The 27,661-nt window shown below is 37.5% G+C and overlaps 1 protein-coding gene and 1 non-coding gene across 3 annotated transcripts; one reads left to right on the forward strand and one right to left on the reverse strand.

Annotated features, from left to right (window-relative positions):
- The first annotated feature begins 23 nt into the window (after positions 1–23).
- ACTR10 (actin related protein 10) lies at positions 24–21,902 on the forward strand. 2 transcript variants are annotated; one of them, XM_014864308.3, is made up of 13 exons: positions 24–360; positions 2,345–2,417; positions 5,081–5,163; positions 5,979–6,087; positions 8,007–8,114; positions 10,627–10,694; positions 10,954–11,033; positions 12,033–12,068; positions 14,884–14,963; positions 15,042–15,115; positions 18,630–18,711; positions 19,604–19,805; positions 20,909–21,902. In XM_014864308.3, exons 1-13 carry the CDS (start codon positions 284–286, stop codon positions 21,088–21,090), a joined length of 1,254 nt encoding a protein of 417 aa, XP_014719794.1. In that variant the 5' UTR covers positions 24–283; the 3' UTR covers positions 21,091–21,902. The 2 variants fall into 2 exon arrangements, with proteins under 2 accessions (XP_014719794.1, XP_070369788.1); XM_070513687.1 differs by lacking the exon at positions 14,884–14,963 and having other exon boundaries at positions 193–360; positions 14,998–15,115.
- A 5,084-nt stretch (positions 21,903–26,986) lies between these two features.
- Positions 26,987–27,059, reverse strand: TRNAK-CUU (transfer RNA lysine (anticodon CUU)). Its single transcript has one exon. It is a non-coding gene; the product is annotated as a tRNA-Lys (tRNA).
- Positions 27,060–27,661: the final 602 nt, after the last annotated feature.

Genomic DNA, 27,661 nt, shown 5'->3' on the forward strand with positions numbered 1-27,661 from the left:
CCGCCCACTTTGGGTGCCCGGCGCGCCTGATCGCCTCGGCCCTCTGCGCCCCACGCACCAGACCTGCGGCCGCCCAGTCTTCCTCCCTAGTCCCGGAAACGGGGCGCCTGCGAGGATTCGGCTCCGGCGCGGAGGACGGCGCAGCCCGGGACAGCCCGGGCCCTGCGCGACGCGGCCACGCGAGGCCCCCGCCGTCGGCACCGCCCGCCCGGCCCCGCCCCACGAGCCGAGGGCCGTCTGTCTCCGCGTCTGCCTTGGCCGCTCCGCCGTCCTCTTTACTACGATGCCGCTGTACGAGGGCCTGGGGAGCGGCGGCGAGAAAACGGCGGTCGTGATAGACCTGGGGGAGGCCTTTACCAAGTGAGTGGTCGTCCCGAGGGGAGGGCGCGGGGCCGAGCCCCAGACCTGGCCTGAGTCCTTATCGCAGGCTCGCGGAGCAGCACTTCTTCCCCTGGCTCCCCAACAAACGGCGACTTTTATTATTTCCACCGTGCGCGAATGCGAATCCCGAGGATCCCGGGGGGCAGTCAGGTTCTGACTCCTAGAGAGGCCCAGGAGGTTCGGGAGAATTGCCTTCGCCGCCGCCCCGGGTCGTCACGCCAAACAGAACGGACCTGTTGGGGTCATCCATGCAGAGGATGGCAGCGATGACCTAGACCCCTCTTACCCTAGGCTTGCCTGCTTAGGAAGGTAGCAGCCGAACTGTAACCCTTGATGACGATCTCTGTCGTTAAACATTTATTGAATGGAGCTTCTGTTGGTGCTGGAAATCCAAATATGTTTAAGACAGGGCCATTGCTCCCCAAGAGTAGGAAGTCAAATTAGGGAGACTGAACACATAAAGAGGTGAAACCCTATAGATAAGAGTCTCGAGATCCTTTGTTGCCCCCCCTCCTTTGATTAGGAAATTTAACATGCTTTAAAAGGCATCTTGTAAACACTAGAGGAGTAGTTCTCCGTCTTTTGGATGGCATAGATCCCTTTGACGGCCGAATGAAAATCACAAATACACAAACCTTAAAATATTTGCACACAATTTCAGGAGTTGGCAGACCATCACGGTGGTCCTTGGACTCCAGATTGAGAGCCTTTGTACTGAGCTCAAGAGAGAGGAAAATGACAGCCAGAATTGCATCTTATATTTATTTAAAATGGGAACAATTGGTGATCTTTACATATCTCTGAACAGTGCCTAACATATAGTAGGTGTTTAATAGTTGTTTCTTGAATAAGTCGTCAAAAGAGACTATTTAAGAATTGGACTTCAGGTGCTGTACAATTGGATTAAACAGTCCTTGTTTCCTGACATTCTGTTCTATGCAAGATCTTCCTTTATATTTTATTTGTTTTTACAGGTTTATTTTAATTGCATAGTAAATACTTTGAGGCTGACACCCAAATGTAGTTACTTTGGCTATATGTTGAGGAAATGAGAAGCAGAAAGCTCCTTTACAAGAGGATGATTATTGGCAAAGGCAACAGGAGGGTGATAAGAGGAATTTATGAAATAAAAGAAAGGAATTGAAGCCAACCAGTAGGTTGCATCCTGGAGAATTTGAGGAGCGCTGGTGCAAGTGAACATGGAGATGCCACTAGGAGAGGATGGAAAGAGCGGTTTGGGAATAGGACAGCATTACTCAAAACTAGATAGGATAAGAAGAGATAGCGTTAAGACGTTAAGACTATGCTTACATGGTGGCCATGTTTAGCAAAGTTTTGTTTTATTAACATGAAACAGGAATGGGAATACCTAAATACTCAAGAAAGGAGAATACTTTTTAAAGAGGATTAAATATTATGCAGTTTTTAAAATGTAGCAGTGAAGACTATGATGATATGGCCAGAAGCTTATTGTGTGAGTTCATGATGTATGAACAGAATGATTGTAACTAGATCAAATATGCATAGTTTAAAAAATAGACCAAAAGGAAACACAGCAATATGGAAGCTAATAATATTAGAATGATGGACTTATGATGAACTCATATGAATTATATAAATGAAGTCACATAATATAGCACAGATCCAGGGTTGTAGAGATGTGTTGCCTGAAATACAGGTAGAATTAAAAACTGAAAAAAAAGAAGGAAATGCTGCCCTAAAATAATACACTTTTATTTCAGTATCACTAATTTGAAATAATTTTATTTTTTACTTTTAATAGATAATTATGAATGATGGTATTAATTTTTCCATATTTTTTGTCCCTTTGAATGCATCAGAAATGTTAACAGATGTTTTTGTGATCCCTGCTTTGAAACAGATACAAAAGAACTTGTTTGTGTGACAAATATATGGGAAGAATATTAAAAGTTGAATGACTCAATTTTCTTTTTATTTGCAGGTGTGGATTTGCTGGAGAAACTGGTCCAAGATGCATAATTCCTAGTGTGATAAAAAAAGCTGGCGTGCCTAAGGTATTTCTTTTTTAATAAATTAGCAAAATAAATGCTGTACTGTAAAATATTTTTAAATGTGACTTCAAATAAGATTGGTTAGAACAGTGCTAAATATATAACTTATGACTGTGTTCCAAGAAAATTTTTTTAAATCTTTATTTAGGTTTAATTTTGCATACTATAAAATTCACCTGTTTTAAGTATACAATTCAGTGATTTTTAGTAAATGTATCAAGTTGTGCAGCCATCACCATAGTCCAGTTTTAGACATTTTTGTTCTCCCGATAAAATCTCCAACGCCCATTTACGGTTAATCCCCGTTCCCACTCCTAGTCCACCGCTGATGTTTTTTCTGTCTCTATAGATTTGCCTTTTCTATACATTTTATATAAAGAGAATTATATAGTATCAAGGGAAAGTTTTTAATCTTAATAAACTAATCCTCTGAGCCTTATAATGTAACATAACTGTAGAATAATTTTATTCTTACCCTGTTTAGAATATAAGCTAGGTCTTCATTCCTTTATCTGTAATTCCAAACTCCAAAGAACAGTGAGAAACATTTTTTTTTTTTTAAAGATTTTTATTTTTTCCTTTTTCTCCCCAAAGCCCCCCGGTACATAGTTGTGTATTCTTCGTTGTGGGTTCCTCTAGTTGTGGCATGTGGGACGCCGCCCCAGCGCGGTCCGACGAGCAGTGCCATGTCCGCGCCCAGGATTCGAACCGACGAAACACTGGGCCGCCTGCAGCAGAGCGCGCGAACTTAACCACTCGGCCACGGGGCCAGCCCCCAGTGAGAAACATTTTTTAAAAGGAAGTTAGGAAGTTTCTTGCCAAAGCTAATTTGGCAGATTAGGAATTAGAGAATGATAGAAGGAATAATTTTGCATTCCGTAAAATTCACCTGTTAAAATCAAATACAGATGTGTCTGCCATAACTTAATATTTGCATTCCTGAAAAACCTCCCTTTGATCACAAACAAAACCAGGTATATGGGAAGAATAGGGTTGGGACAGACCACACGAAACCCCTGTAACTGTAATCCAGAGCACTAGCAAAAACAAAAATTGATACCTCAGGAAAAAATTGGAATACCTTTGGCTTACCACTGAGTATGGCTGGAGGCTCCCTCGGGGATATTAAAAATAGAACTAAATAATAGATTGAAAATATTGGTCACTGGGAGCTAAGACAATGCAGATGGAAGTGAGCTCTAAGCCAGTGAGGCTATTGTTAAGTTGGGATCAGGAGGAAATACAGCCCAATAAAGAGTCGTGAAAGAATCCTCTCTGGAAAGGGAGCCCCTGGTACAGACGATCATTTAAACTTTTCACAAATAGATCTGAAAGGATGCCTACCTGTGTGGCCACCGAGTTGATGACTTTTTGTTGATGAAGGTTGTAACTCTGCCATAATTTCAGCTACTCTTACCTAATATGAACTCCTACAACTTTCACATTATACAGACATGATTCCCTTATTTAACAATCAAATATCGACATATTTGGTCATATAAAAGCACAGGTTGTAGCAGAATAGACTAGTACATCAATTTGTATTTCATATTGAGATACTTCATAAGATCAACATATGAAATACATTGATTCAGGAGTCTTTTTAATTATGGTTGACTAGGGAAATTTTCATTGATTTCAAAATTTCCTGCAAATCCTTGGACAAGCCAGAAATATAATAAGTATTTGTGGTGTGGTATTCAAAATGTGATAGAAGTCCCTGTCTACTCGTTTTTCGTGTTGTTTTAATAATTGATGTTACTGTGTTACTAGGTAGATTACTAGATTCCTGACTGGACTTAGAACATTGACATTCTTGTTGGCACTTTTCTTAGTGCTTTCAGCTTTTAGCTTTGTCTTGACAAGACCAGTGTATGTCAAGATTAATCTCTATTCAGCTATCCATGGTTTGGAACCTTCTTTAAGCTACATAAAATCAAGAAATTAGCTGAGCTGATGATCTTTCCTTTAAAAGGGCAGCTGAAGAGAGGTCTGCCAGTGATGCATCAGAGCACTTACAGCTGAGGATCAAACCTTGTTATGTGTTGGCGTTGACTTGGCTCTCCTGAGTTGGTAGTGTTTGCATATACTGCGTTAGTGCTAATTGTGTATGTTTTCATTTTTGCCACACATATTTGTGAGCTACCTACTTTGTGCCTGGCACTGTATCATTTGAAGGAGGATATATTATAAGCAAGCCAGAAACAGTTCTTGCCCCCATGGAGTTTTTTGTGTAGAGAGAAAGTAGGTATTTTACAAGTAATTGAGTGAGGCGATGCTACAAAAGGGAAAGATCAGTGCTTTGGGAGTGACTAACAAGGACTAAACCGAGTCTGGACTGTTTGAGGAAGCCTTTGATTTTTAGTCTATGCTGATTATTATCAGTCCTGCCAAAACGATGTCAAATGCAGGAAAAACTCAGATGAGCACAGCTCTTCACTTAGTTGTGGACAGACACTTTTATCCCCACAGACCAAAAAAAGTCCATCACATCTTGGACATGCCACTTCTTAAAGATTTCTAACTTAAGTGATTAACCTGGATTTAATGTTTACATTCATTTTCAATACAAATTGCTTTTGATTACCAGAAAATACATTAGTAAATGAGCATGTTTTAATTTGATTGTTTTATTATAAATTAATAAATCATTTTAATTTTTATAGCCTATCAAAGTTGTTCAATATAATATCAATACAGAAGAATTGTATTCCTACCTAAAGGAATTCATCCACATACTGTATTTCAGGTAAGATGCAATTGTGTTTGTTTTTTCCCCTTGCCTTTTCCTAAAGCCAGTCATAGTGATATTTGGTTATATTACATGTACTGCAAAAAAAAAAAGGTTGACTTCCTTTGCCATCTTTACTTTCTTATTTTCAACCTTTTCAAAAGTGTATTTGAAGACTAGAAAACGAGAGAGCATAAGGAAATATTGAAAACAAATTCAAATGTCCATTAATAAAAGGGATTGGATAATTTAATTATTGTACATCTATATAGTGAAACACTGTACAGCCATTAAAGAGTTCTACATATCTATATTACTGATACAGAAAGGTGTTTAGATATACTGATAATTGAAAAAAGCAAGTTATAGAACAGTATCTATGGAATGAATATTTCTGTTAAGATAGGTGCATACACAATAATGAAAATATGCAAACTGCTGTAAGTGATATTTTCTGGGTAATAGAAATGTAAAGTATTTGTACTTTCCAAGTTATAAACTTCTATAATATTTGGAGTTTTGTGAGCATGTATTATTTTTGTAACCTAAAAAAAGAAAATATCTTTTTAATCTCTCAAGTTGGTTTTAATCTCTCAAGTTGGCTGTAGTTTTTGTTTTCCGAGATAAATGAGTTAATAGATGTAGAGTTCCTGACGGAGTGAATAGCACGTAGTAACAGTATCATCTTTCCTGGGTAATAAGATGATGATGTCTTTTTGTCATAAAGCATCTTAAGCTAAGGTAGTCCTATTTCTCTATTCTGAAATTGCATTATGGACCAAAATAAATACAAACTTTTATTTACTTTTACAAACAAAACTATCACTTTTCAGGCATCTGTTGGTGAATCCCAGAGACCGCCGAGTTGTGGTTATCGAGTCGGTATTATGTCCTTCCCACTTCAGAGAGACACTCACTCGTGTTCTTTTCAAGTATTTTGAGGTACCTGTTTTTTATGATGATGTTGTTATTTTTGGGAGGTACTCAAAGCTTAAACTAAAGTGTCCTCATTTTCTTTCCTTCATTATATATACTACACTATGCATTTGAAGATCCAGATGGCAGAATTAAACTGAAGCCTCTTCAAAGTGACCATTTATTTTCTTTCTTTGTATTGTTTTTTCATGCATTTTTAGCATTTCATCCAATACTTAGATAATTGAAGATTTCTTCTTATTGATATTTCTTTTTTTTTTTAAAGATTTTATTTTTTCCTTTTTCTCCCCAAAGCCCCCCGGTACATAGTTGTGTATTCTTCATTGTGGGTTCCTCTAGTTGTGGCATGTGGGATGCTGCCTCAGCGTGGTCTGATGAGCAGTGCCGTGTCCGCGCCCAGGATTCGAACCGACGAAACACTGGGCCGCCTGCAGCGGAGCGCGCGAACTTAACCACTCGGCCACGGGGCCAGCCCCTTCTTATTGATATTTCTGTTATTTATTTTAATATAAGTTTTTCTGTTTTTGGACTTTTTTTTCCAGAATTAAAAGAGATATTCTGTGCTGTGAAGTATATTTCTTCCAGGTGTTGCTAGTTCCCACTGTTTAGTTATGCTGACTGTTCTAAATTCTGCAATTCTTTCATTTGAGGCTTTAAATTCCTGTTAAATGGAATATTCAAATAATGTCTCCCGTAAAGTAAGGAGGCAGTGCCAGGAGTGACTCTTAGATCTTGATATTAGTAATATTACTTGTAGCTTTCATCGTACAGGAGTCAAGATTATTTTGAGGACCAAACTTAAGACTTAAGATGATTACATTTCATAGTAGGTCAGAATCTTTATTATTTAAATTTATTAAAATCTCTGCCTTAGAATTTAGGGTTTTTCAGCAAGGGAAACTAGAAGATTGTGTAAAATGCATACAGTATATGAGAAATTAAGCACACATAAATGTATTTTTCATACCTTCCACTGAACTCAAAATATATCAAAAATCACAGTGTGTTTATGAGATACAGGCAGTTAAATTTCTAAGTTATAGTTTAGTAAGAGAGGCACAGAGAAACAGGTTTCATACCCTCCTCTACTTACTGATGTCATAGACTTAGGAATTTGGTTTGCAATAGGAAGAACATAAAACAACACAAGAAGTCACTTTGCCTCTTATCTGAATAAAATAGATGATTCTCTGTATTTATACTTTAGAGTTTTGGTTATGTTTGTGTTACTATCCTTATCTCATATATGACTAGAATACCTGCCATATCTACTGAGATTAGGGAAATCTAGCCCTTACTTTGTTTGCCGTTTGGTTATGATAGACTTTCATATTTTGTTATCTAATATTTGGGGTGTCACTAGATCTGGCAGATTCTCACTGAAAAATGTCACACAAAACTAAGAATTTTTGCAGTTCTTCAATTTAATTTTAACTGCCAAATTGTAATGTTTTAAAAGTAATTCATATTACAAACTTTGTGAATAAAGACAATCAAGAATCCTTTTCCTATATTTTCATTTTGATGGTAAAAGTGTTTTTTTATTTTTTAAATGTAGCGTCTTCCTCCGAATTTATGTTTCTGTACCTTTTCTTTTATCCCTTTCGGTTTCCCCTCGAAAAGAGAGAACAAGAATTAATAAAAATGCTTCATAATTGTCATTTTGGAATGAAACATCTTAACTTAAAAGAGGAGTGTTTTTATTTATTACAGTATATTTCAATTATTGTGTAAATTCAAGTAAATCAATACTAGTTTTAATTTAGTGCCATAAGATGGTTGAATAGGTATCATAATATAAACAAATAAAATGTCCCTGTGAGTTTTTTCAAATATGTTTGAAATGTAAGGTAAAGAGCTTCATCAGCTGCTGACACTCATTCTGGTTTTGTCATCATGTTTCTTTTGGTTTTGTTGTTCTCTAGGTTCCGTCTGTCTTGCTTGCTCCGAGTCACCTAATGGCTCTCCTGACGCTTGGAATAAACTCTGCCATGGTCCTGGATTGCGGATATAGGGAAAGCCTGGTGTTACCTGTATCTTTTTTGCCAACCAGCTAATTTTGCAGTTTTTACTCTACTTTAAAATAATTAGGCTTATTACAAATGGTTTTCATTGCATCAAACTATTTTGCATTACCATGTAGAAATATGAATTACCACGTGGAAAAAATTCATAGGATTATGAGACTTAAATTTACTTTTTGTAGGAATTACCATTATGACTTGGTCCCAGTATATACTCCAGGGATCAGACCTCATGAATATTATGTTCAGTTTTGAAGAGGAACATGTCTAATTAGGAACATAGCTAATTAGGACATGTCAAAGAAGTTGACTCTAATAGTTAAGTTCTAATAAAAGATTATACCAAGAGTAATTGGAGAAACTGAAATGAGAAAGTTAAATCAAGAAAAATTAAAATTTAATGGCAACATGAAATCTGCCCTCAAATAGCTGAAGGGCTCACTGAAGTGAATACGTTTGTCTGTCTCCTGAGGCTCTCGTGGAGGCAACATGGCATAGGGTTCTGGAATCAGATACACACAAGTGTAAGTCTCAGCTATGCTTCTTACCAGTTGTATGATGTTGGTCAAGTAGCTTAATCTCTTTGGGTGTCAGTTTCCTCATCTGTAAAAGGGGAATTATAATAATTCCACCTCATAGGGGTGTTGTGTGACTTGTGTGAGGTAATGTATGTAAATTATTTAGCATAGGACCTGGCACATGGTAACTTGCTCAGTAAGTGCTGTAGTTTTTATATCATTTTCCATTGGGAAGAACTCCCTAGTAATTTAAGCTGTCCCAAAATGGAATTACTGCCTATAAACTGGTACATTCCTTGTCATTAGAAGCATTTAAGCAGAGTATAAGTAATTGTCTCTTCGAAATGTTACACTGTACATTGCTACATTGAAAAGGAGGTTGAAGTACATAAATGCAAGACTCTTGCAATTTTGAGATCTACATGTGTATTTATTAGAAGAAATGCTCTTGGGAAAGAAATCAAGAATCCTTAGCTCCTATGGAACTAAATTAGGGGATAGCTTTTTTTTTTTTTTTTTGAGGAAGATTAGCCCTGAGCTAACTGCTGCCAATCCTCTTTTTGCTGAGGAAGACTGGCCCTGAGCTAACATCCATGCCCATCTTCCTCTACTTTATATGTGGGATGACTGCCACAGCATGGCATGCCAAGCAGTGCCATGTCCGCACCCAGGATCTGAACCAGCGAACCCCGGGCTGCTGAAGTGGAACGTGCGAACTTAATCGCTGTGCCACTGGGTTGGCCCCTGGCAGTAGTTTTTAAAGATAAAGTATTTCGTGTATAAGTCTCGTAACAACCATGCAACATAAGTATTATTCTCCTCATTATATAAATGAGAAGATTGATTATCCCTATAAATGGGATAGGGAGTTGACCCACGGTCATAAGTGTACAGCCAAGATATAAACCCATGTTTGTCTCCAAATTCAATGTTCTTACCAATCTGTTTTTTTCTGTTTCATAAATATTAGACTTATAAAACATCAGTAAAAATAATGTGTAAAATAAGGTAGCAAACCCACAGTACAATATTGTCCACTGTCCTCTCAGCTGTAATAGAAATACAGTGTGAGACATATATGTAATTTAAAACTTTTCTAAGAGCTAGATTTTTTTTTTAATTTTTTTTTTTAATTTTTCCTTTTTTCTCCCAAAGCCCCTTGGGTACATAGTTGTATATTTTTAGTTGCAGGTCCTTCTAGTTGTGGCATGTGGGATGCTGCCTCAGCATGGCTTGTTGAGTGGTGCCGTGTCCGCACACAGGATTCAAACTGGTGAAACCCTGGGCCACCAAAGCAGAGCGCCCAAACTTAACCACTTGGCTATGGGGCCGGCCCCTAAGAACTAGATTTTTAAAAGTACAAGTGAAAGAGATGAAATTAGTAGTATATTTTGTTTAGCCCAATATATTCAAAATATTATCATTTCAATATATGATCAATATAAAAAATTATAATGAGCTATTTTGCAGGGGTTTTTTTCATATTGAGTCTCCTAAATTAGGTGTGGAGTTTATTCTTTTCACATATCTCAATTCAGACTAGCCACATTTCAAGTGCTGAAGCCACATGTGGCCAGTGGCTACTTTATTGGACACTCTAGTTCTAAGTAATGAATTTGGGGGATATGTGTGTTTAACCTTTTTCTTTGGAGAAGAATATGAAAAAAGACTCTGATTTTCCAGTAACTCTTATTTATGTTTTTTGGTGAGGAAGATTCACCCGCAACTAATGTTCCTCTGTTTTTTGTGTGTGGGACGCCTCCACAGCATGGCTGTTAAGTGGAGCAGGTCCGTGCCCAGGAGCCAAACCTGGGCTGCTGAAGCAGAGCACAGGGAACTTTACCACTCGGCCACGGGGCTGGCCCCCTCTATAGCTCTTTTAAAATAAAGAATAAGAATTTGCCACCGAAGCTGATTTAGAACAATACTGCAGAAGGTGAGGAAAATACCAAGGAGACCACATTTTATCTCCTACGATAGTAAAATCCTTAACTACCTGATAGATATATGAAGGAATCCCAGTACTAAATTGTTGGGGAGCCCTGCCCCTAGGAGGAAAAGCTCTTCACAAGTAAGTTTCTCGGAATTTAGCACATTTGCTTCAGCTGCACCACAAAACAGATGCTCCTTTTTTAACAGTGATCAGTAGAGGGCTTGTAATGTGGACATTTAATGTTATTCATTCCATTCTCTATTAGCCTAGAGTGTATTTATCTTTTAAGGATACGACCACTTTTATTTAAAGCATCATGATCTATTATGTAGTAAAAGTGTTAAGGATATCAGTTCCAATATTTGAATTCCAATAACTTTTTTGTTTTTACCTTCAGGGAGTTGGAAACTCAGCTATTGGAACAATGTACTGTTGACACAGGTGCTGCTAAAGAGCAGAGCCTTCCCTCTGTGCTGGGTAACGTCATTTTAAACTGTTGCAGAGTGATTGACCTTCCCTTTTCATTCTTCAACTGGTGTGTTTTTTTCACCCCATTGACTAGTTACTCTCTTTTCCCCCATATCACTCTAATGACATTGCCCCAATGATAAGGTCGTTATTGAGCTCTTCATCACCAAATCCAGTAGCTGAATTTTAGTCATCTTTTCTAGAGTTTCCGACGTTGTGGCCTCACATGTACTCTAGGTATTATCTCTTCCCTTGGCTTTCAGGACTCTCTTCCTTTATGGTGTTCTGTTACTTCTCCAAGTATTCCTTCTTGGTTTCCTCTAGAAAATTTTGTTTCTGAGTCTGCCTCAGAAAACGAGATTTTTGGCAACAAAATCACGTAACAATGGTAACATATCCAGACATCTGTCTTTCAAAGCTCCCTGTATAGTGTGGATTTCTCTGAATGGGTGCTCTCTCACCCTTTTTGTAAAATGTCACCTTTACCATGAAGGAAAAAATTAAAAGTCTGTGTGTGATCCTTTTTAAAAATATATTTTATGTTAGCATATTACTGATATTTATTGTCACAAGAAAGATAAGCAAACTTGAAACCTCACTTTTAGTAAAAAGATAAATAACTCATGTTTAAGTCCTGCAGTTCTTCTAAGTACTTTACCACAAAATAACCGGTGAACCCTTTTATGGGGGAAAGGATTGTCTTGGTCAGTTCCTATCTAATGCCAAGTATTCTACTGTCCTTTTAAGGTCTTGTTTTTATCAAGTTTATGAGTATATGACATCTTGTAGCACTTCGTGCACATCTGGCTTCAACTTCTGTGCTTTGGCTTGGCTTTGAATGATGAAGTTTCTTCCCTAAAAAGCAAGGTTAATTTTTGGTGGCTTCAAACAGTTATGGTACTTAAATTTTTAAAAATTTTGCTGAAATGGAAAATGGAAATGTGAAGAAGCAGACTGTTTCTGCTTATTGTTAAAGTTCTACAGTTCTAAATAAAATTTCTGTTTTAGGTTCAATTCCAGAGGGTGTCTTAGAGGACATTAAAGGTAAATTAAGTTCCCATTTTTGTCCCTTTCATCCTTAAGTATTAGTTTGGAAGACATGTTTTTCTAAATATTTACACATGTAAATAAAATTTTGATTTTTCTTCAGATTTTTGGAAGCTTTTGGCATTACTTATGATGTGTTATTGAAGAAATTGCTCAATTATAGATATGTATACAGGGTTACTAGGAAATTAGTAGTTTTCACAGTATGAAATAATAGTTAGGTTGCTTAAGAAAGCCAGTGGTTTTAGGTTGTATGGTGTTTTTTTTACTCTAGTTTTTTATATTACATTTTTATAAGGTCAATCATTTTACTGACTTGGGAAATTGTACAGTTGGGGCCAAAGTATATTGGATTCACTTTAATAAGATATATTACTTCTCCTTTGCCAAAGTGCATTTTTATGATATATTTAACTAGAGTTTTCTGGTATTTTGATTTACTAAAAAGGAAAAGCATTAAAAATAGAATGTTCTTCAGTACTGAGAGTGTCGTGTAAAATTGATATTCTAGAATATTTAATAGAGAATTAGACAGTAATGGAACCTGGAAATAATCTGGTGCAGTTGGGGCCCTGAAACATTAAAAAATTTGTTCAGTGTAATACAATAGGTAGAGTTAGAGCTAGGGCTGCAAAGTGGATCTTGTTCTGCATTACGTTGCTTACTTACCTGGTGTAATTACCTAAAATCTCTTCAGTTATTGTAAAAATTCAGTCACTTGTACATGCTTATTGCAGTAGCTCAGATAATGCAGAAATATCGCAAGTGAAATCAATAGTTTCCCTTCCCTTCTTCCAGTCTCTTCCCCATGACATAACCATTGTTAATTGTTTGGAGTGTGTCTTTCCATTTAGCCTCCAACTTGTGAAAAGGTATTCAGCTTTCCCATTAGTCAGGGAAACAAATCAGATTGGCAAAAATTTGAAAGTTAGATATCCAGTATTTGTGAGATTATGGGGAAATGAATATATATTACTATTAGTAAGGATTGAAAACTAACCCTTTTGGAAGGCAATCTGGCATATTTATTAAATCAAAAGTGTGCATTCCAACTAAAAGGGGAATGTTAAATGAAATTTGCTAACTTAATAATAAGGAATACCTGCAGCTATTAAAAAGAAGGAGCTAGATGTATTGATTTGGAAGGATGTCCATAATACATAAAGGGCAAAAGCATGTTGCGAATAATATGTGCAGTAGGAACCCATTTCTATAAAGTATGCAACACACATTCATTATATTAGTTATGTAGTTTAATTACCTAAGTCTTTTTCAATTATTTTAAAATTCTTTTTTTACTATTATGTTTTTTTTAAAGGTTGGCACCTGAGCTAACATCTGTTGCCAGTCTTCTTTTTTTTTTCTTCTTTTTCTCCCCAAAGCCCCCCCAGTACATAGCTGTATATTTCAGTTGTGGGTTCTTCTAGTTGTGGCATGTGGGACACCGCTTCAGCATGGCCTGACGAGCAGTGCCATGTCCGTGCCCGGGATCCAAACCTGTGAAACCCTGGGCTGCCGAAGCGGAGTGTCTGAACTTAACCACTCAGCCATGGGGCGGCCCCTTAAAATTCTTAAGTGTAATTTATCTGTTCGTGGATTTTTAATTCAGTGAATTTGGTTTCTTTAAAGAAGGGCACTTTCCTCTGCCAAGTATATAAGATCCTGAGGGCTAGATATTTACATTGCTTAGATACTTATGAGAACTTGAATAAAATATAAAATATATAAGTAACTTGAGCACCTAGCTTACTATCTAATATATTAGCATATTGTAGATTCTTGACAAATATATTTTGAGTTAGTGAATCGAAAAAATTTTAAATAATATATAAATATATATTTAACATGTTTCACAAGTAATTAACCAAGTCATTAGATTTCTTGCATTTGACATCAATTTTGTCTCAATTTAAAAAAATTTTTATTCCTTACCTATTTCTAAAAGTAATTTGAAGCAGCTTATTATAATAGGTACTTTACAACAGAAAGAATCTTTAAAAGAATAAATGTTCAAAGTCCAAAAAAAGGAGCCGGCCCCCTGGCTGAGTGGTTAAGTTTGCGTGCTCCGCTTTGGCAGCCCAGGGTTTCGCTGTTTTGGATCCTGGGCATGGACATGGCACCACTTGTCAGGCCACACTGAGGTAGCATCCCACACAGCACAACCAGAAGGACCTGCAACTACAATATACAACTATGTACTGGGGCCTCTGGGGAGGAGAAGAAGGAAAAAAAACAAAGTCCAAAAAAATAACCGATGATAGAGTAGAAGGAAAGTGGTAGTATTGGGGTGTGCCAAGAGGGAGAAGATAATCATGCCAAAAAACCTTAAACTAAGGAGTGTTAACTGCAGTTAAGAGCAACATTTAGCTTAGTGTTCTGACCAACCAAGATTTTAAAGAAAGAATCAGATAGATAGATAACTAAGATTAGATGTAGAGATATAAGTCATTCTGGTTCCAAGAAATATACTACTCAATTAGAATACTGTATTTTCATGATGCTAAAGTTTGTTTTTATTGTGGTACTCTTTATACAAGGAATATCAAAAAGCATAATAGTTTCCTCAAAGGTGTTTTTTTTTTAAATGCGGTTTTATGGAAGCTGAACATGCAACGTCCTATGACTCCTTAGTGAATGAGAAAGTTTGTTTATTTGTGAATAAATTGTCATAAGCTAAATAAACACAGGGATAGTTTATAAAATCTGAAGGAATGAATGATTAGCATGAACACTTGAATAGAATGGTTTTAACTGGGACATAGAATTGACTCAACCGCAAACTGTAACGAAGTCTGCTTTTCTTTCTTTTGAGTGCGCACTTGCTTCGTAAGTGATCTGAAGCGTGGACTAAAAATCCAAGCAGCAAAATTTAATATTGAAGGGAATACTGAGGTAAATTAAAAATAAATGTATGTTCTTTTTTCAGAGGTTATAACCTGTATACTTAGGCTTATGATGTCTGTATTTCAGCGTCCCTCACCACCTCCAAATGTTGACTACCCATTAGATGGAGAGAAGATTTTGCATGTCCTTGGATCAATCAGGTTAGGCCTTAATTTTTGTCAGCAAAATGATGAATTAAAATAAATTTTTGGCCTTTAAAAGTATCTGCGTAAGCCTTTAGTATTGCTGATTTAACAATTATCTGGTTTTTGTGAAGCCTCATCATTCATGATTAATTTTATTATTCAGCTTTTTAATTTTTTAAAACTTTAAAAAGCATTCTTTCCTGTTCATCAGAGTAATTCAGAATTAATTTAGTTAATGGAACTAACCATTCTTTGAGGTGGAGAATAAAGTATGATAGTTTAAAACAGGATTCAACAAACTTTTTCTGTAAAGGGACAAATAGTACATAGTTTAGGCTTTGTGCGCCATGTGGTCTCTGTTGCAGCATCTCAGCTCTACACTTGGAGTGCAAAATCAGCCATAGACAGTGTGTAAAATGAATGCGCGTGACTGTGTTCTGATGACATTTTATTTGCAAAAACAGGTAGTGGATTGGATTTGGCTTGCAGGCCTTAGTTTGCTTATTCCGGCTTTACAACACTTTGTTAGAAAGAATCTATTTTCCAAATATGCTAAATCTTTAGGACCATTTGGTAATTCACCTTTTTTTAATTCATTAAATTATTCTGTCTGTCGATGCAGTATAAGTTGTTGTTAAGGACTTACATAATTATATTACAATAGTATAAATAGCAATATAAATTTTGTTTATACTAAGCTTTATAAAATTTGTATTTTAAAAGTTTCACCTATGGGCTGGCCTCGTGGCTGAATGGTTGAGTTCACATGCTCCACTTCAGTGGCCCGGGGTTTTGCTGGTTCAGATCCTGGGCACGGACATGGCACTGCTCATCAGGCCATGCTGAGGCAGCATCCTACATGGCACAACCAGAAGGACCACAACTAGAATATACAACTATGTACTGGAAGGATTTGGGGAGAAGAAGAAGAAGATTGGCAACAGTTGTTAGCTCAGGTGCCAATCCTAAAAAAAAAAAGTTTCATCTGTAAAATATTAGTTCAGAAGATGCACAGAAAAGAATTATTATATAAATATTGAAGACCCTATTAGATTTTGAGATAATTAACATAGGTTAAGATATTAAAAGAATGAACATAAATATACAGATGTTAAAGATGGTAGGTTACAGACCAGCACCAGTGGCCTGGTGGTTAAGTTCAGCACAGTCTGCTTTGGCAGCCTGGGCCCAGTTCCTGGGCATGGAACTACACCACTTGTCTGTTAGTGGCCATGCTGTGGCAGTGTCTCACATTTTAAAAAAGGAAAAAAGGAGGAAGATTGGTGACAGATATTGCCTCAGGGTGAATCTGCCTCAGCAAAGAAAAAAGGATGACAGGTTGGGGGAACAAAAGGTGAGAATGTAACACTTTTTGGTAGTAACTTTTTGTCATTTTACCTCTTATTTAAGTTATCGTCATTAAATTACTATTTTAAATTTTCTCCTGATTGCTTAGTGAAGCCCAGAATAAGAGAAGAAAATAAGTGTTTAAGGAAGTTCAACTAATATGGAGCTTTTTGGTTATATAATAGTAGGAGAATATATTGGGAATAAAAAAGCCACTATGACTCACATTCCAGATCCAGTTAATTTACAGTTGTTTGCTAACATGTTTTCTACGAAAAAATCCAGTTCCTTTGAAACCTTTTAATTAGATGCAAGCTAGACCAATAGTTCGTTGATAAGTCAGAAGGGTCGTTTAAAGTAAAAGACCATTTTAAAAAAATCATATAGTAAACATTTTAGTTTAACTTAGAATTTATAAATATGTGTTTATTTGCCTGACTTTTTTCCAAGACCTTTTCTTTGAGAATAAGTCTGCTTCTAGAGTTCTGAGTTAAATTTACTTATACAAGTAATTCATGGGTTAGGAGTTTCAGGGTTTGTTTAAGTACAGTGAGAACTTAGTTACTTGTGAATCAGTCTTGGTACAGAATCCTAGATATTTTCTTGTGGATTTTTACAGATGTATTACCTATACTTTGAAAAGATTTTAAAAATTATTGTATCTTTCCAACACATTCAACATAATTCACATAGGAAAAACCAATTTCCTACCCTAATATTTCATTGGTTAAATAGTAATTGTTGAAGTGTGTAACTTCAATATCAAATCAAGCGGCAATAAAAGATTGAACTCAACCTGTAGAAGCAGAAGTGTACAGGCCTATCAGCAAGTGGCGGAAGCCGTGAGAGTTCAGCATTCTGCAGGCCTCAGTATACTTTGCTGACGAAATGGAACAAGTTAGCAAGTAGGGTGAGTCTCAGGAAGAGAACTTTATATTTTGAAAAAGATTCAAAAAAGCTTTAAAATACTATGTATAGTATGATCCCAATTTTATTTTTTAAAAATGGTGTTTATATATGCGTACGTATAGCTAGTTTTGTATCACATTGGTTAGGATTCAATTTGCCACCAGTTATACAAACCTGAAAATAGTGGCTTCAACAAAATAGAAGTGTCTCATTTAAAAGAAGTTCTGAGAAAGATAGTCCAGGGATGGTATAACAACTCCCATGAGGGACCCAAACAGCCTTCCGTCTATCACCTGTGGGGTGTAGCCCTTGTCTGTGAGGTCCAGGGCTCTACTTATAGCTGCAGCTATAGCTACTACACCTATGTTTCAAGTAAGCAGTCCTAGGAAGAGAAAGAAAAAAGTGCTTCGTCTCCTTTTTAAGGAAGTTTTCTAGAAGTCCCACACGCCATTTCTGCCTCCATCTCATTGTTGGGTACTTAGCTACATCTGGCTGCAAGGGAGGCTGGTAGACACAGTGTTTCAACTGGGGAGCCGCATTGTATCCAGATTAAAAATGGGTTCTATCTTTTATTTTCAAATAATTATAGATTCACAGAAAGTTGCAAAGATAAATATAGAGAGGTCCCATGTGTTCTTCACCAGTTTCTCCCAGTGGTTATATCTTGCATTACTATAGTACAAAATCAAAACCAGTAAATTGGCATTGGTGTAATGTGTATGTATAATTCTGTGTAATTGTATCACACAGATTCTGTAATCACTACCACCACAATCAAGATAGAGAACTATTCCATTACCAGGAAGATCTTCCTTGTGCTACCCCCAAAATAGGGTTAATTTGAGAATGAACAGGAAAATGGATATTTTATTAGGCAACTAGCAATCCTTGCCATGTATTATTTTTAAAAACAGAGAAATGCTTGTATCGCTACTGATCTCTTGTTGAATCTTACTAATTTTTATAGAATTACGCTCCTTTTCTGTTATTAGGTTTAAGGAAGTGTAACTGGACAAAACATATGTAAATCCATACATAATAATAGTTGTAGCTAGTAGTCAGGGAGTGCCTCCTTTGGGCCAGGCATTCTTCTGTTAACTTATTGAAGCCTCACCTCGACACCCGTGAGGCAGATACTGTTCTTCTCATTTACAATTGTGAGCACCTTGTGTTTTAATAATTTTACTTAAAAATATGTCAATAGAATTAATGCTATCTTGTGTATCATTTTATGTGATGCCAACAAAGCACTCCCTGTTTTTAATCTCATTAGAGATTCTATTGTGGAAATTCTTTTTGAACAAGATAATGAAGAGAAATCAGTTGCCACTTTAATACTGGATTCCCTTATGCAGGTATTTTTATCTTGTAAATGTTTCAATTTATGACTACAGCTCTTTAGAGAAAATGTTTAAGTGTTACTTTCTGTATTTTTATTTTAGCCATTGAGTTTTACTTTGACACAGATATGATACCCGCAACATTTCACACGCAGGGAGAATAAGTGCTATGGACATGTCATGCATTTTTTCCCTAGCAGTGATGCCAGGTTGCTGTTTAGTGAGGCTTGTAGTTTCTTCAAATGCGGGTCTGTGTAGTATTGTGTTTTAAATTCCACAGGGTATATGATAACATTGCTCTTTTGTTTAATGACTGTGGAATCACAGAACTCCATGTGAAATACCATTGCTTTGGAAGATATTGTCTACCTTTAGGGCTCCACTCAGGGACTTTGATGAAAAACATAACATCAGTGAAGGACTTTAACATTCCTAATTCTTAGAGAGAACTGATATGGAAACATAATTTTTCTAAGAATGTTATCTTCCCACTCGACAGCTGGCTCTGGATATAATACTGTGGAGATAGGACCTTAGAAAAATTGTTTCCACATACTTCTCTTGCTAAAAAGAAACAAAAAGTTATTTCTTGTCATATTCTTTGCTCAACTCAGTCATTCTACTCTGAAAATGAAAATACTCACATATTACGACCATATGCCCTGTAGAATTTAAAATTCTGTACTATTAGATTTTAAAATCTTTAAAGTTTTATATAAGTATATGGCAGTATTTTCATGGTGGTTATATTTGCTGCATGAAAAACTCCCTTGTTAAAGAAACCTGTTTTTTAATTCAAATGATCACCTATTTAATTTGCAATACATAATCTATATTTTTTAAAATCCAGTCAGGCATTAATTATACAATTAAGGATAAATCCTTTTTTTCTTTCCTTTAATAACAGTGCCCGATAGACACCAGGAAGCAGCTAGCAGAGAATTTGGTAGTCATAGGTGGCACATCTATGTTGCCAGGATTTCTCCACAGATTGCTTGCAGAAATAAGGTATTTGGTAGAAAAACCAAAATATAAAAAAGCACTTGGTACCAAGACGTTCCGAATTCACACTCCACCTGCAAAGGCTAATTGTGTGGCCTGGTTGGGAGGTAAGAATTTAGTTTTTAAACTATAATGATTATATAGTAATTGGTTCCTGAATGGCATTACTAAGGGATATATCAGTGTTCAAAATTGCCCACTTAATAAGCTAATACAACAATTAAATAATTTTCTTTGAACGGTAACTTTTCCTTAAATTATTAATTTTCAGAGTTATATGTCTATTTCTCATGGTATTTGCATTTTGATTTTTTTCAGTAAACGTCTTCATCCAGTTAAAGTTATCCCTCATAATAGTGATAGCTCTGCATTTATTCCACTGATCAAAACATTTAATTCCTTCCAAAGCTAGTTTGTGAGCCTATGTGAAAATGGATCTCTTTATTTTATAGTTACACTTTATTTTGTGACTGAGTTCATTGACTATTATAGGAAATGGTAGTTTCATTGAAATAACGAATAGCCTAATGAAGAGACTACTTTGAAGAGAAAAACACTCGTGGACATATATATTTGTAAATGTTTTGATATGTGTTTTATGATGCAGTTAGAGCTAATAGATATCAGGATCATTCAGAGAGAAAGACAGAGTATTCAGACTTTAAATGGCTGTTGTATTTCTTGTAAAGTAGAATTTGGTCAACATGTAATTTTGATCTAGGACAAATGGGTTTAGTTAATAAATTATTTTTTAAAGATTGCCTTGTGGGTGTCTATAAGGTCTTCGGCCTAGACTCTTAGGGCATTATAATGATGCTTACTGGGTTTGCAGTGCCGTTTTATTTCTTGACATTTAATCTTAGAGTTGTGGCAGAGAAAACTACGGGTATTATTTATTGTATTTATACAGAGTTGAAAATACTTTCTACCCCACTTTACCTCACCTGCTTTTAGACACAGTGATACTTATCATTTTCACTATACTCTGCTATAGGCCATTTAGTTACTTTTAACATAGGAGTTGTCTTACCCTATTGTTCAAAATATAGGATATAGAACAACTTAACTGGAATTAATTTGAAGAGTGTGACTACGTATTGCTGAATTTTGCCTGTTTTCTCTTCTCATAGAATGAAGTGGATATATGTATACATAAAATTTTCTAGTAAAAGTTTTCATCTTAGCTATAAAAATATTTTTTACCACACAGGAGCTATTTTTGGAGCACTGCAGGACATACTTGGGAGCCGTTCAGTCTCAAAGGAATATTATAATCAGACAGGCCGTATACCTGATTGGTGTTCTCTTAATAATCCACCTTTGGAAATGATGTTTGATGTCGGGAAAACTCAACCACCTTTGATGAAGAGAGCATTTTCCACTGAGAAATAAAAGTTTGATTAAAATTCAACTTTGCTTCATTTCAGATATCTAACCAATTGCAAGCAAATTGTACTAAGTATGTAGGATGCTGTTGGAGACAGCTTTCGTGGAAGTGAAAGCATTTCTGTAATTACTCTTCGCATTAATATTTAATTCTTTTGACTTTTGTTTTTCTTGTGTAGTGGTAAAATGGTAGCTGATGCTTATGAAATTTGTTGTATTTGTATCAATAAAATATAGTAAAGCAGTTTAATTTTGGAGGTTTGTTACATAGTTCATTTTTGAAAAAGGATAACAACATTGCCTCTCCACCATTGACGTATCTGTCCTGGGCATTGGAGAATCCATTAATTTCATTATTTTCAGCAATTATTTCATTTAAAGAACAAATAATGTTACCATAACCAGTTATTTCAACTACTAATGTGGGTCTGTTTCTTAAAATCCTTTTGTTTTGGTATTTTTGTGTCCTTATTATAATAATCCTGCTTTTCCAGAAATATATTTGACTGGACTAAGAATGTTTGGTAACATAGTTAAGCATTTGTTAAGCAACATGTGGAAATGTTCACTTAACTTTCACTTCTTAGCACTTTCTTTTATGAACAATTATACATTTCTAAGAAAAAAGATATTTCGTATTTATGCATTTTTATGCAACTCCTTTATAAGCATGTATTCATAATGCCTTTAATCTTCTGTTTTGTGCTTTTTATCTTCTCAGAGCAGGGGTTCTTTGAAATATGTACTAAGTCATTGTTTAATTTCTATTTTTGTTTGTTTCTCTTCATTTATTTTTAATGAACTACCTCTTCCTGAAATTTTGCTGGTTTCATTCTTTCTAGGTAAAGATGGGAAATAAACACATAGGTATGCTCATATTCCTGAAGACAGAGTAGAAATTGATACATTTTCTGGATTATATGTCTCTAGTCCATTCTTACTCATAGTTTAATCATTGTGATTGACCTTTTCTGGATCCTTCCTAGTTTTGCCATATACTTTATGTATGAAGATACCAATGCCAGCTAATACTTAAAAGAGCCAATTCCTGGAATTGTGAATAGGAAAGGATTCATTTTTATATTTGTGTGTGTGTGTTTTACTTTTTAAAATACTTCCATGGGGCCAGCCCTGTGGCCACGTGGTTAAGTTCCCGCGCTCCACTTCAGCGGCCCGGGGTTTCACCGGTTCAGATCCTGGGCGCAGACATGGCACTGCCCATCAGGCCATGCTGAGGTGGCATCCCACATGCCACAACTAGAAACACCCACAACTAAAAATATGCAACTATGCACTGGGTGGCTTTGGGGAGAAAAAGGAAAAAAATTAAAAATATTTAAAATACTTCCAGCTCTACTTTTTCACCATATACTACTACTTTAGAAGCTCAAGACTAAGATTCACTCAATATTTATTGGCTGACTGCTGTGTACCTAGTATAGTTTTAGACACTGTAAATTCTACAACAGTAAGACATGGACCTTTGCCCTTAGGAAGTTAACAGGTTAATAGAAGTAGATGTGTACACAGCAGATGATACCAAACAGAATGTGGCAGGTGCTGTAAAGCGTATCGATTGCTGTTACTGATGTAGGTACTTCTGGCCAGGGAGTCAAGGAAAGCTTCACCAAGGAGGCTTTTGACCTTGTTCCTAAAGGATGAATAGAGTTTCAGTAATTGGGGGTTATTCCAGGCTATGTGGACTGAATTCTCTATGCAAAATATTAAAGCATTTGGCATTGAGATGAGGTACTGCTAATTGTAATTTAGGATTAGGTCATGAAGAACTTAAAAACCATGTTAAACCAGTGAATAAAACTATGAAGTTCAATTTTCCATCCAATTTCCTAATATGTTCATTCCTGCAAGTGAGATTCCTGTCTGCTCTGGGCCTGCTGCTCCCAGATGGCACCCTTTCCCCAGAGCAGTGCGCTTTCCCATAAGAACGTTATCTGTAGCTGAGGCACTGCCAGCTTTCACCTTGGAATTGTTTCTGTACAGATTTTATCTTCCTTTCTGGAATATAAGCTCCATAAGAGCAAAGCTCCTTTATCTTTTTGTCTTTGAAACCTCCCAGTGGGAATGCCAGGAATAGGTGTACTATTAATTGTGAATTTTACGCATTCAGTGTTACCTTTTTTTTTTGAGGAAGATTAGCCCTGAGCTAACATCTGTTGCCAATCCTCCTCTTTTTGCTGAGGAAGACTGGCCCTGAGGTAACATCCTTGCCCATCTTCTGCTTTATATGTGGGTTGCCTGCCACAGCATGGCTTGACAAGCAGTGCATAGGTCCGCACCCAGGATCCGAACCAGTGAACTCTGGGCCACTGAAGTGGAACGTGCAAACTTAACCACTGCAACACCAGGCCAGCCCCAGCATTATCCTTTTTTTGTGTAGTAAACATAATTTTTAAAATTTTAATTTTTGTTGAATTTGGTACTTAGAAGTTTCCCATCATTGAATAATATAAAAAATAAGATCTTTGACTGAAACAGAGCTTTATAGCCAGCTGTAAAGTGGCAGAGACCTAATGACTGAAGTTAAGCCCTGGGTTAAAGGTTGAATTGTGTGCTCCAGAAAGGTATGTCGACGTCCTAACCCTCAAGACTTGTAAATGTGACCTTATTTGGAAAAGAGTCTTTACAGGTGTAATCAAATTAAGATGAGGTCATTAGGGTGGGCCCTAATCCACTGTGACTAGTGTCCTTATAAGAAGAGGAAAATGCCCTGGGAGACATTTCACAGAGAGAAAACACGTACCAGCTGAGGCGGAGCCTGAAGTTCCGCAGCTGCAGTCCCAGGAACACCGGGGATTGCTGGCGACGCAAGACCTGAGAGCAAGAAGCACAGAGTAGACTGTTCGAGAGAGGTTTTGAGATTATGCCTGCCTGCACAGCCTCCAGAACTGTGAGACAGTAAATTTCTGTTGTTTAGAGCCACACAGCTTGTGGTGCCTTGTTATGGCAGCCCTAGGAAACTAACACCATTCTTGATTCACTAGTTCAACACTTGTTATGGAATGTCTGCCAGATGCTAATTTATGTGCTTGAGATATATTAGTGAGCAAAGTCAAACATCCTGCCTTTACCCCTGTGTTCACTGCAGCACTGTTCACAATAGCCAAGACCTGGAAACAATCCAAGTGCCCATTGACCGATAATAGGGTAAAAAAGATGTGGTGTATATATACAATGGAATACTACTCAGCCATAAAAAAAGACAAATTTATCCCATTTGTGATAACTTGAAAGGACCTGGAGGGAATTATGCTAAGTGAAATAAGCCAGACTGAGAAAGACAAACACCAGCTGATTTCACTCATATGTGGAATATAAACAAACACGAACAAAGAAAACAGTTCAGTGGTTACCAGGGGAAGGGGGGTGGGGGTGGGCACAGGGGGTGAATCGGAGCACTTATGTAGTGACAGACAAGAAATAATGTACAACTGAAATCTCACATCGATGCAAACTGTTATCAACTCAATAAGAAGAAAAAAAAGTCCTGCCTTTGTGGATGTGCATTCCACGGGGTTGGGAGAAAGTGAAGCAAAAGATACTAACGTGGTAAGTTAGACGATGATACCTTCTATGGGAAAAATAGTGTAGGGTAAAGTGGATGGTGGGGTAGTCGCCAATTAGAATAGGGTGATTGGAGTTGGGCTTATTTCTCAGTGACTTGAACAAAGACAAATTAGGGAAGTGTGACATAATACGAAATATGTATTTGGGCTCTGCCCCTGGTTCCTGACATAGAGCTGCTAAAACCCTTGTAGTTTCCTGTGTGATGGGGGTGTTAGGAACATCTTAACACAGAGTTCCTAAATCCCTTTTAATTTCCTGAGTAATAGGGGAGTGTCTCTCATTCTAATGAGGTGACTCTTTAGTGGGCTCTTGCATAGCTTCAGGATGAAGGCTGGTCACCAGAAAGATCAAACCAAGATTTAGAATGTTGAAAGTTGCAGGTTCCGACCCCTCCTCTCCCCCATACTCCAGGGAGAGAGGAGGGGCTGGAAACTGAGTTAGAAGCCTCCATAAAAATTCCCGAACTACAGGGTTCAGAGAGCTGCCAGGATGGTGAACACATCCAGGTGTGGGGAGGGTAGCACGCCAGGAGAGGGCATGGAAGACCCATGCTCCTCCACAGCTTGCCTCATGTATCTCTTTCATTTGGCTGTTCCTGAGTTGTATCCTTTATAATAAACCAGGAGTAAGTAAACTGTTTTCCTGAGTTCTGTGAGCCATTCTAGGAAATTATCAAACCTGAGGAGAAGGTTGTGGGAACCCCAATTTATAGCCCGTTGGTTAGAAGTCCAGAAAGCCTAGACTTAGAATTGGCATCTGAGAGAACATCTTCTTTAGACAAGTTGATCGCTGTCCAACTCAAAACACCAATGATCCTCCTCCCTGGCTAAACGAGAGACTATCACTTTACCCATTTCAGCTTTATCCCTCCTTTAGTCAGCTCTCCGTATAGATAAGAAATCATAGAATTGCCCTTGCTTTCGCAGAACACCCAATCCAGAAGGAGCTCTCATTTCCTTTAGACTCTCCCCCAAATTACCCAGCTAAAACTCAACTCTTATGATACGTTCTTTCTAACACTCTCTTACTGAGACATCCCACAGTTCTGCCTCGCTGCAGTGAGAAATAAACCAAACTCGTTCAACTACACGTGGTGGGTTTTTTCTTTTTCTTTTGGTCTTTGGGTGAAGGACGTTGTCAGAATTAGGAGAGGAATGGGCAGCTTAGGCAACGGGGATGGGGGGGGCGTGGTGGGGGGAGTTGCGGGCGTGTGACTTTCTCCAAAGGGGAACAAAGAAATAGAAGGGTAGCCTGCAAGGAGACTAGGTCAAAGTTTTTATTTTGTTTTAAGATAGAGCAATAACCGCATGATTGTATGTTGAAGGAAACCAGCAAGAAGAGAGGCCAATTGGTCGTTGACTGCAGGAGAGCGGGCGGTGACTCGCGGAGGTGGAGGAACGCGCAGCGCCGTGACTGGCTGGCTCCCGGAGGAGCAGAGCAGGATCGCTCACCTGCGTGGCCGCGTGGTGAGGTCCTGGAACGCGCCTGGACGTGGCGGGCCGGTGTGTGGACGTGCTCCGCCTGATTGCTTCAAAGTTCTCAATGAAGAAGGAAAATGGTGGAAGTCCTGCCTCCCGCCATTACCTGACTGCTCCTCCGAATTGTCACATCTCAGTTCTTTTGCTCTGTTTCAAACGGCCTCGCCTTTTCCAGAACATCAACTTCCTAATATCCACCGACTTTGGATGGAAAGATCCCAAATATAGTCCCAAGAACAATGAAAGAAAACCTGAGGTCTGCGCCGGTTGTATAGGTCCGACCACAGAAAGAATCGCTTTTCACTTTACACTTCTCCAGGGGACATTCTATCCCTCCCCCACCGCAGGACAGGCCCTACACTGACAGGAAGAAAAAGTAAAATAAACAAGAAAGGAAGACACATTTTCTTGAAGTCCTCCAGCCTCCCCAACTGCTTTTACATAGGATCTCTTTCAGTTTTAGAAAAGCTGCCAAAATTGGGGCTCATAATTTTGTTGGGATAAAAGCAAAAATTGCCCTCTACCAGCAACTACGCAAGTGTGCGCAGTAACAGAGAAAATCAGTCTCAACTTTATACAGTGGCCTCTGCGTTTCCTCCGTGCTTTAAGCAGGCGGCTGGGGAGGGAACCCAGAAGGAAAGAGGAACGGCTGCTTTCAAGTGCGCAAGCGCCGTTTGAGACCTGTTCCGGTTGCAAAATATCTTTTTTCCAGAGATCTGGTTAATGTTGAAAGCATTTAAACTAATTGGATTTACAGAGCCCTTCTTAGTTATAACGCTTTGGAGACACCTTAAAAGGTTTAGGAAAAATGAAACTCCGGAGCGAAAAACGAAGGCCTGCGCCCAACGTGGGGCTCGAACCCACGACCCTGGGATTAAGAGTCCCATGCTCTACCGACTGAGCTAGCCGGGCACTTGCGAAAAAAGACTCTCTTTTGTATCTTTTGATGAGTATACAAGCTCATTTGGTTTTTCTTCCCCGTTAGTAATTCTTACTTATAAAAAAACCCCTTCAATATCTACTTTTGAATTATTTATAAGAACTCTTTAAAATATTTCTTTAATAGAACTTAGATGTAATAATTTTTATTGCGTGTGTATCCCCAGATCACGGAAAACTTATGCAAGTCTTTATTATTACTGAGGCATTGAATCTTTTTTCTGAAGTGTTTTAAAATATTTACTGCCCAATACGTTATCTTCTTTACATAAACACATATCAAGGCTATCCACCTTCTGTCAAATGACATACTGGATTCCCACAATTTTGGGCGCAGCACTAAACAACAAAGTCCAACCCCTAAGAGGTTAGTAATAGTGAAGAACAGTGGAGCTTAGCTATTTTCCTTTAATATGATCTAGTCAAGGAAAAGTTAAATTGAGGAAGGGAATTCTGTTTCAATTAAAATAAGGCTTCTTTTGAGATAAATGCCTGACAATCGAGAGAGAGGATTCTCGGAAGTCGTTATTAGCATCCAGCTCAAATGAGAGAAGCTGGGAGGAAAGGATTATAGA

This window comes from Equus asinus, chromosome 7 (genome assembly GCF_041296235.1).
Source record: "Equus asinus isolate D_3611 breed Donkey chromosome 7, EquAss-T2T_v2, whole genome shotgun sequence".
In the NCBI taxonomy this organism is placed as follows: Eukaryota; Metazoa; Chordata; class Mammalia; order Perissodactyla; family Equidae; genus Equus; species Equus asinus.

Bases quoted from the DNA above. Each gene is read 5' to 3' on its own strand.
- ACTR10 (XM_014864308.3), top strand. From the start codon at position 284: ATGCCGCTGTACGAGGGCCTGGGGAGCGGCGGCGAGAAAACGGCGGTC. The intron at 15,116-18,629 runs GTTAGGCCTTAA...TAATCTCATTAG, and splicing joins CATGTCCTTGGATCAATCAG to AGATTCTATTGTGGAAATTC. The intron at 18,712-19,603 runs GTATTTTTATCT...CTTTAATAACAG, and splicing joins TACTGGATTCCCTTATGCAG to TGCCCGATAGACACCAGGAA.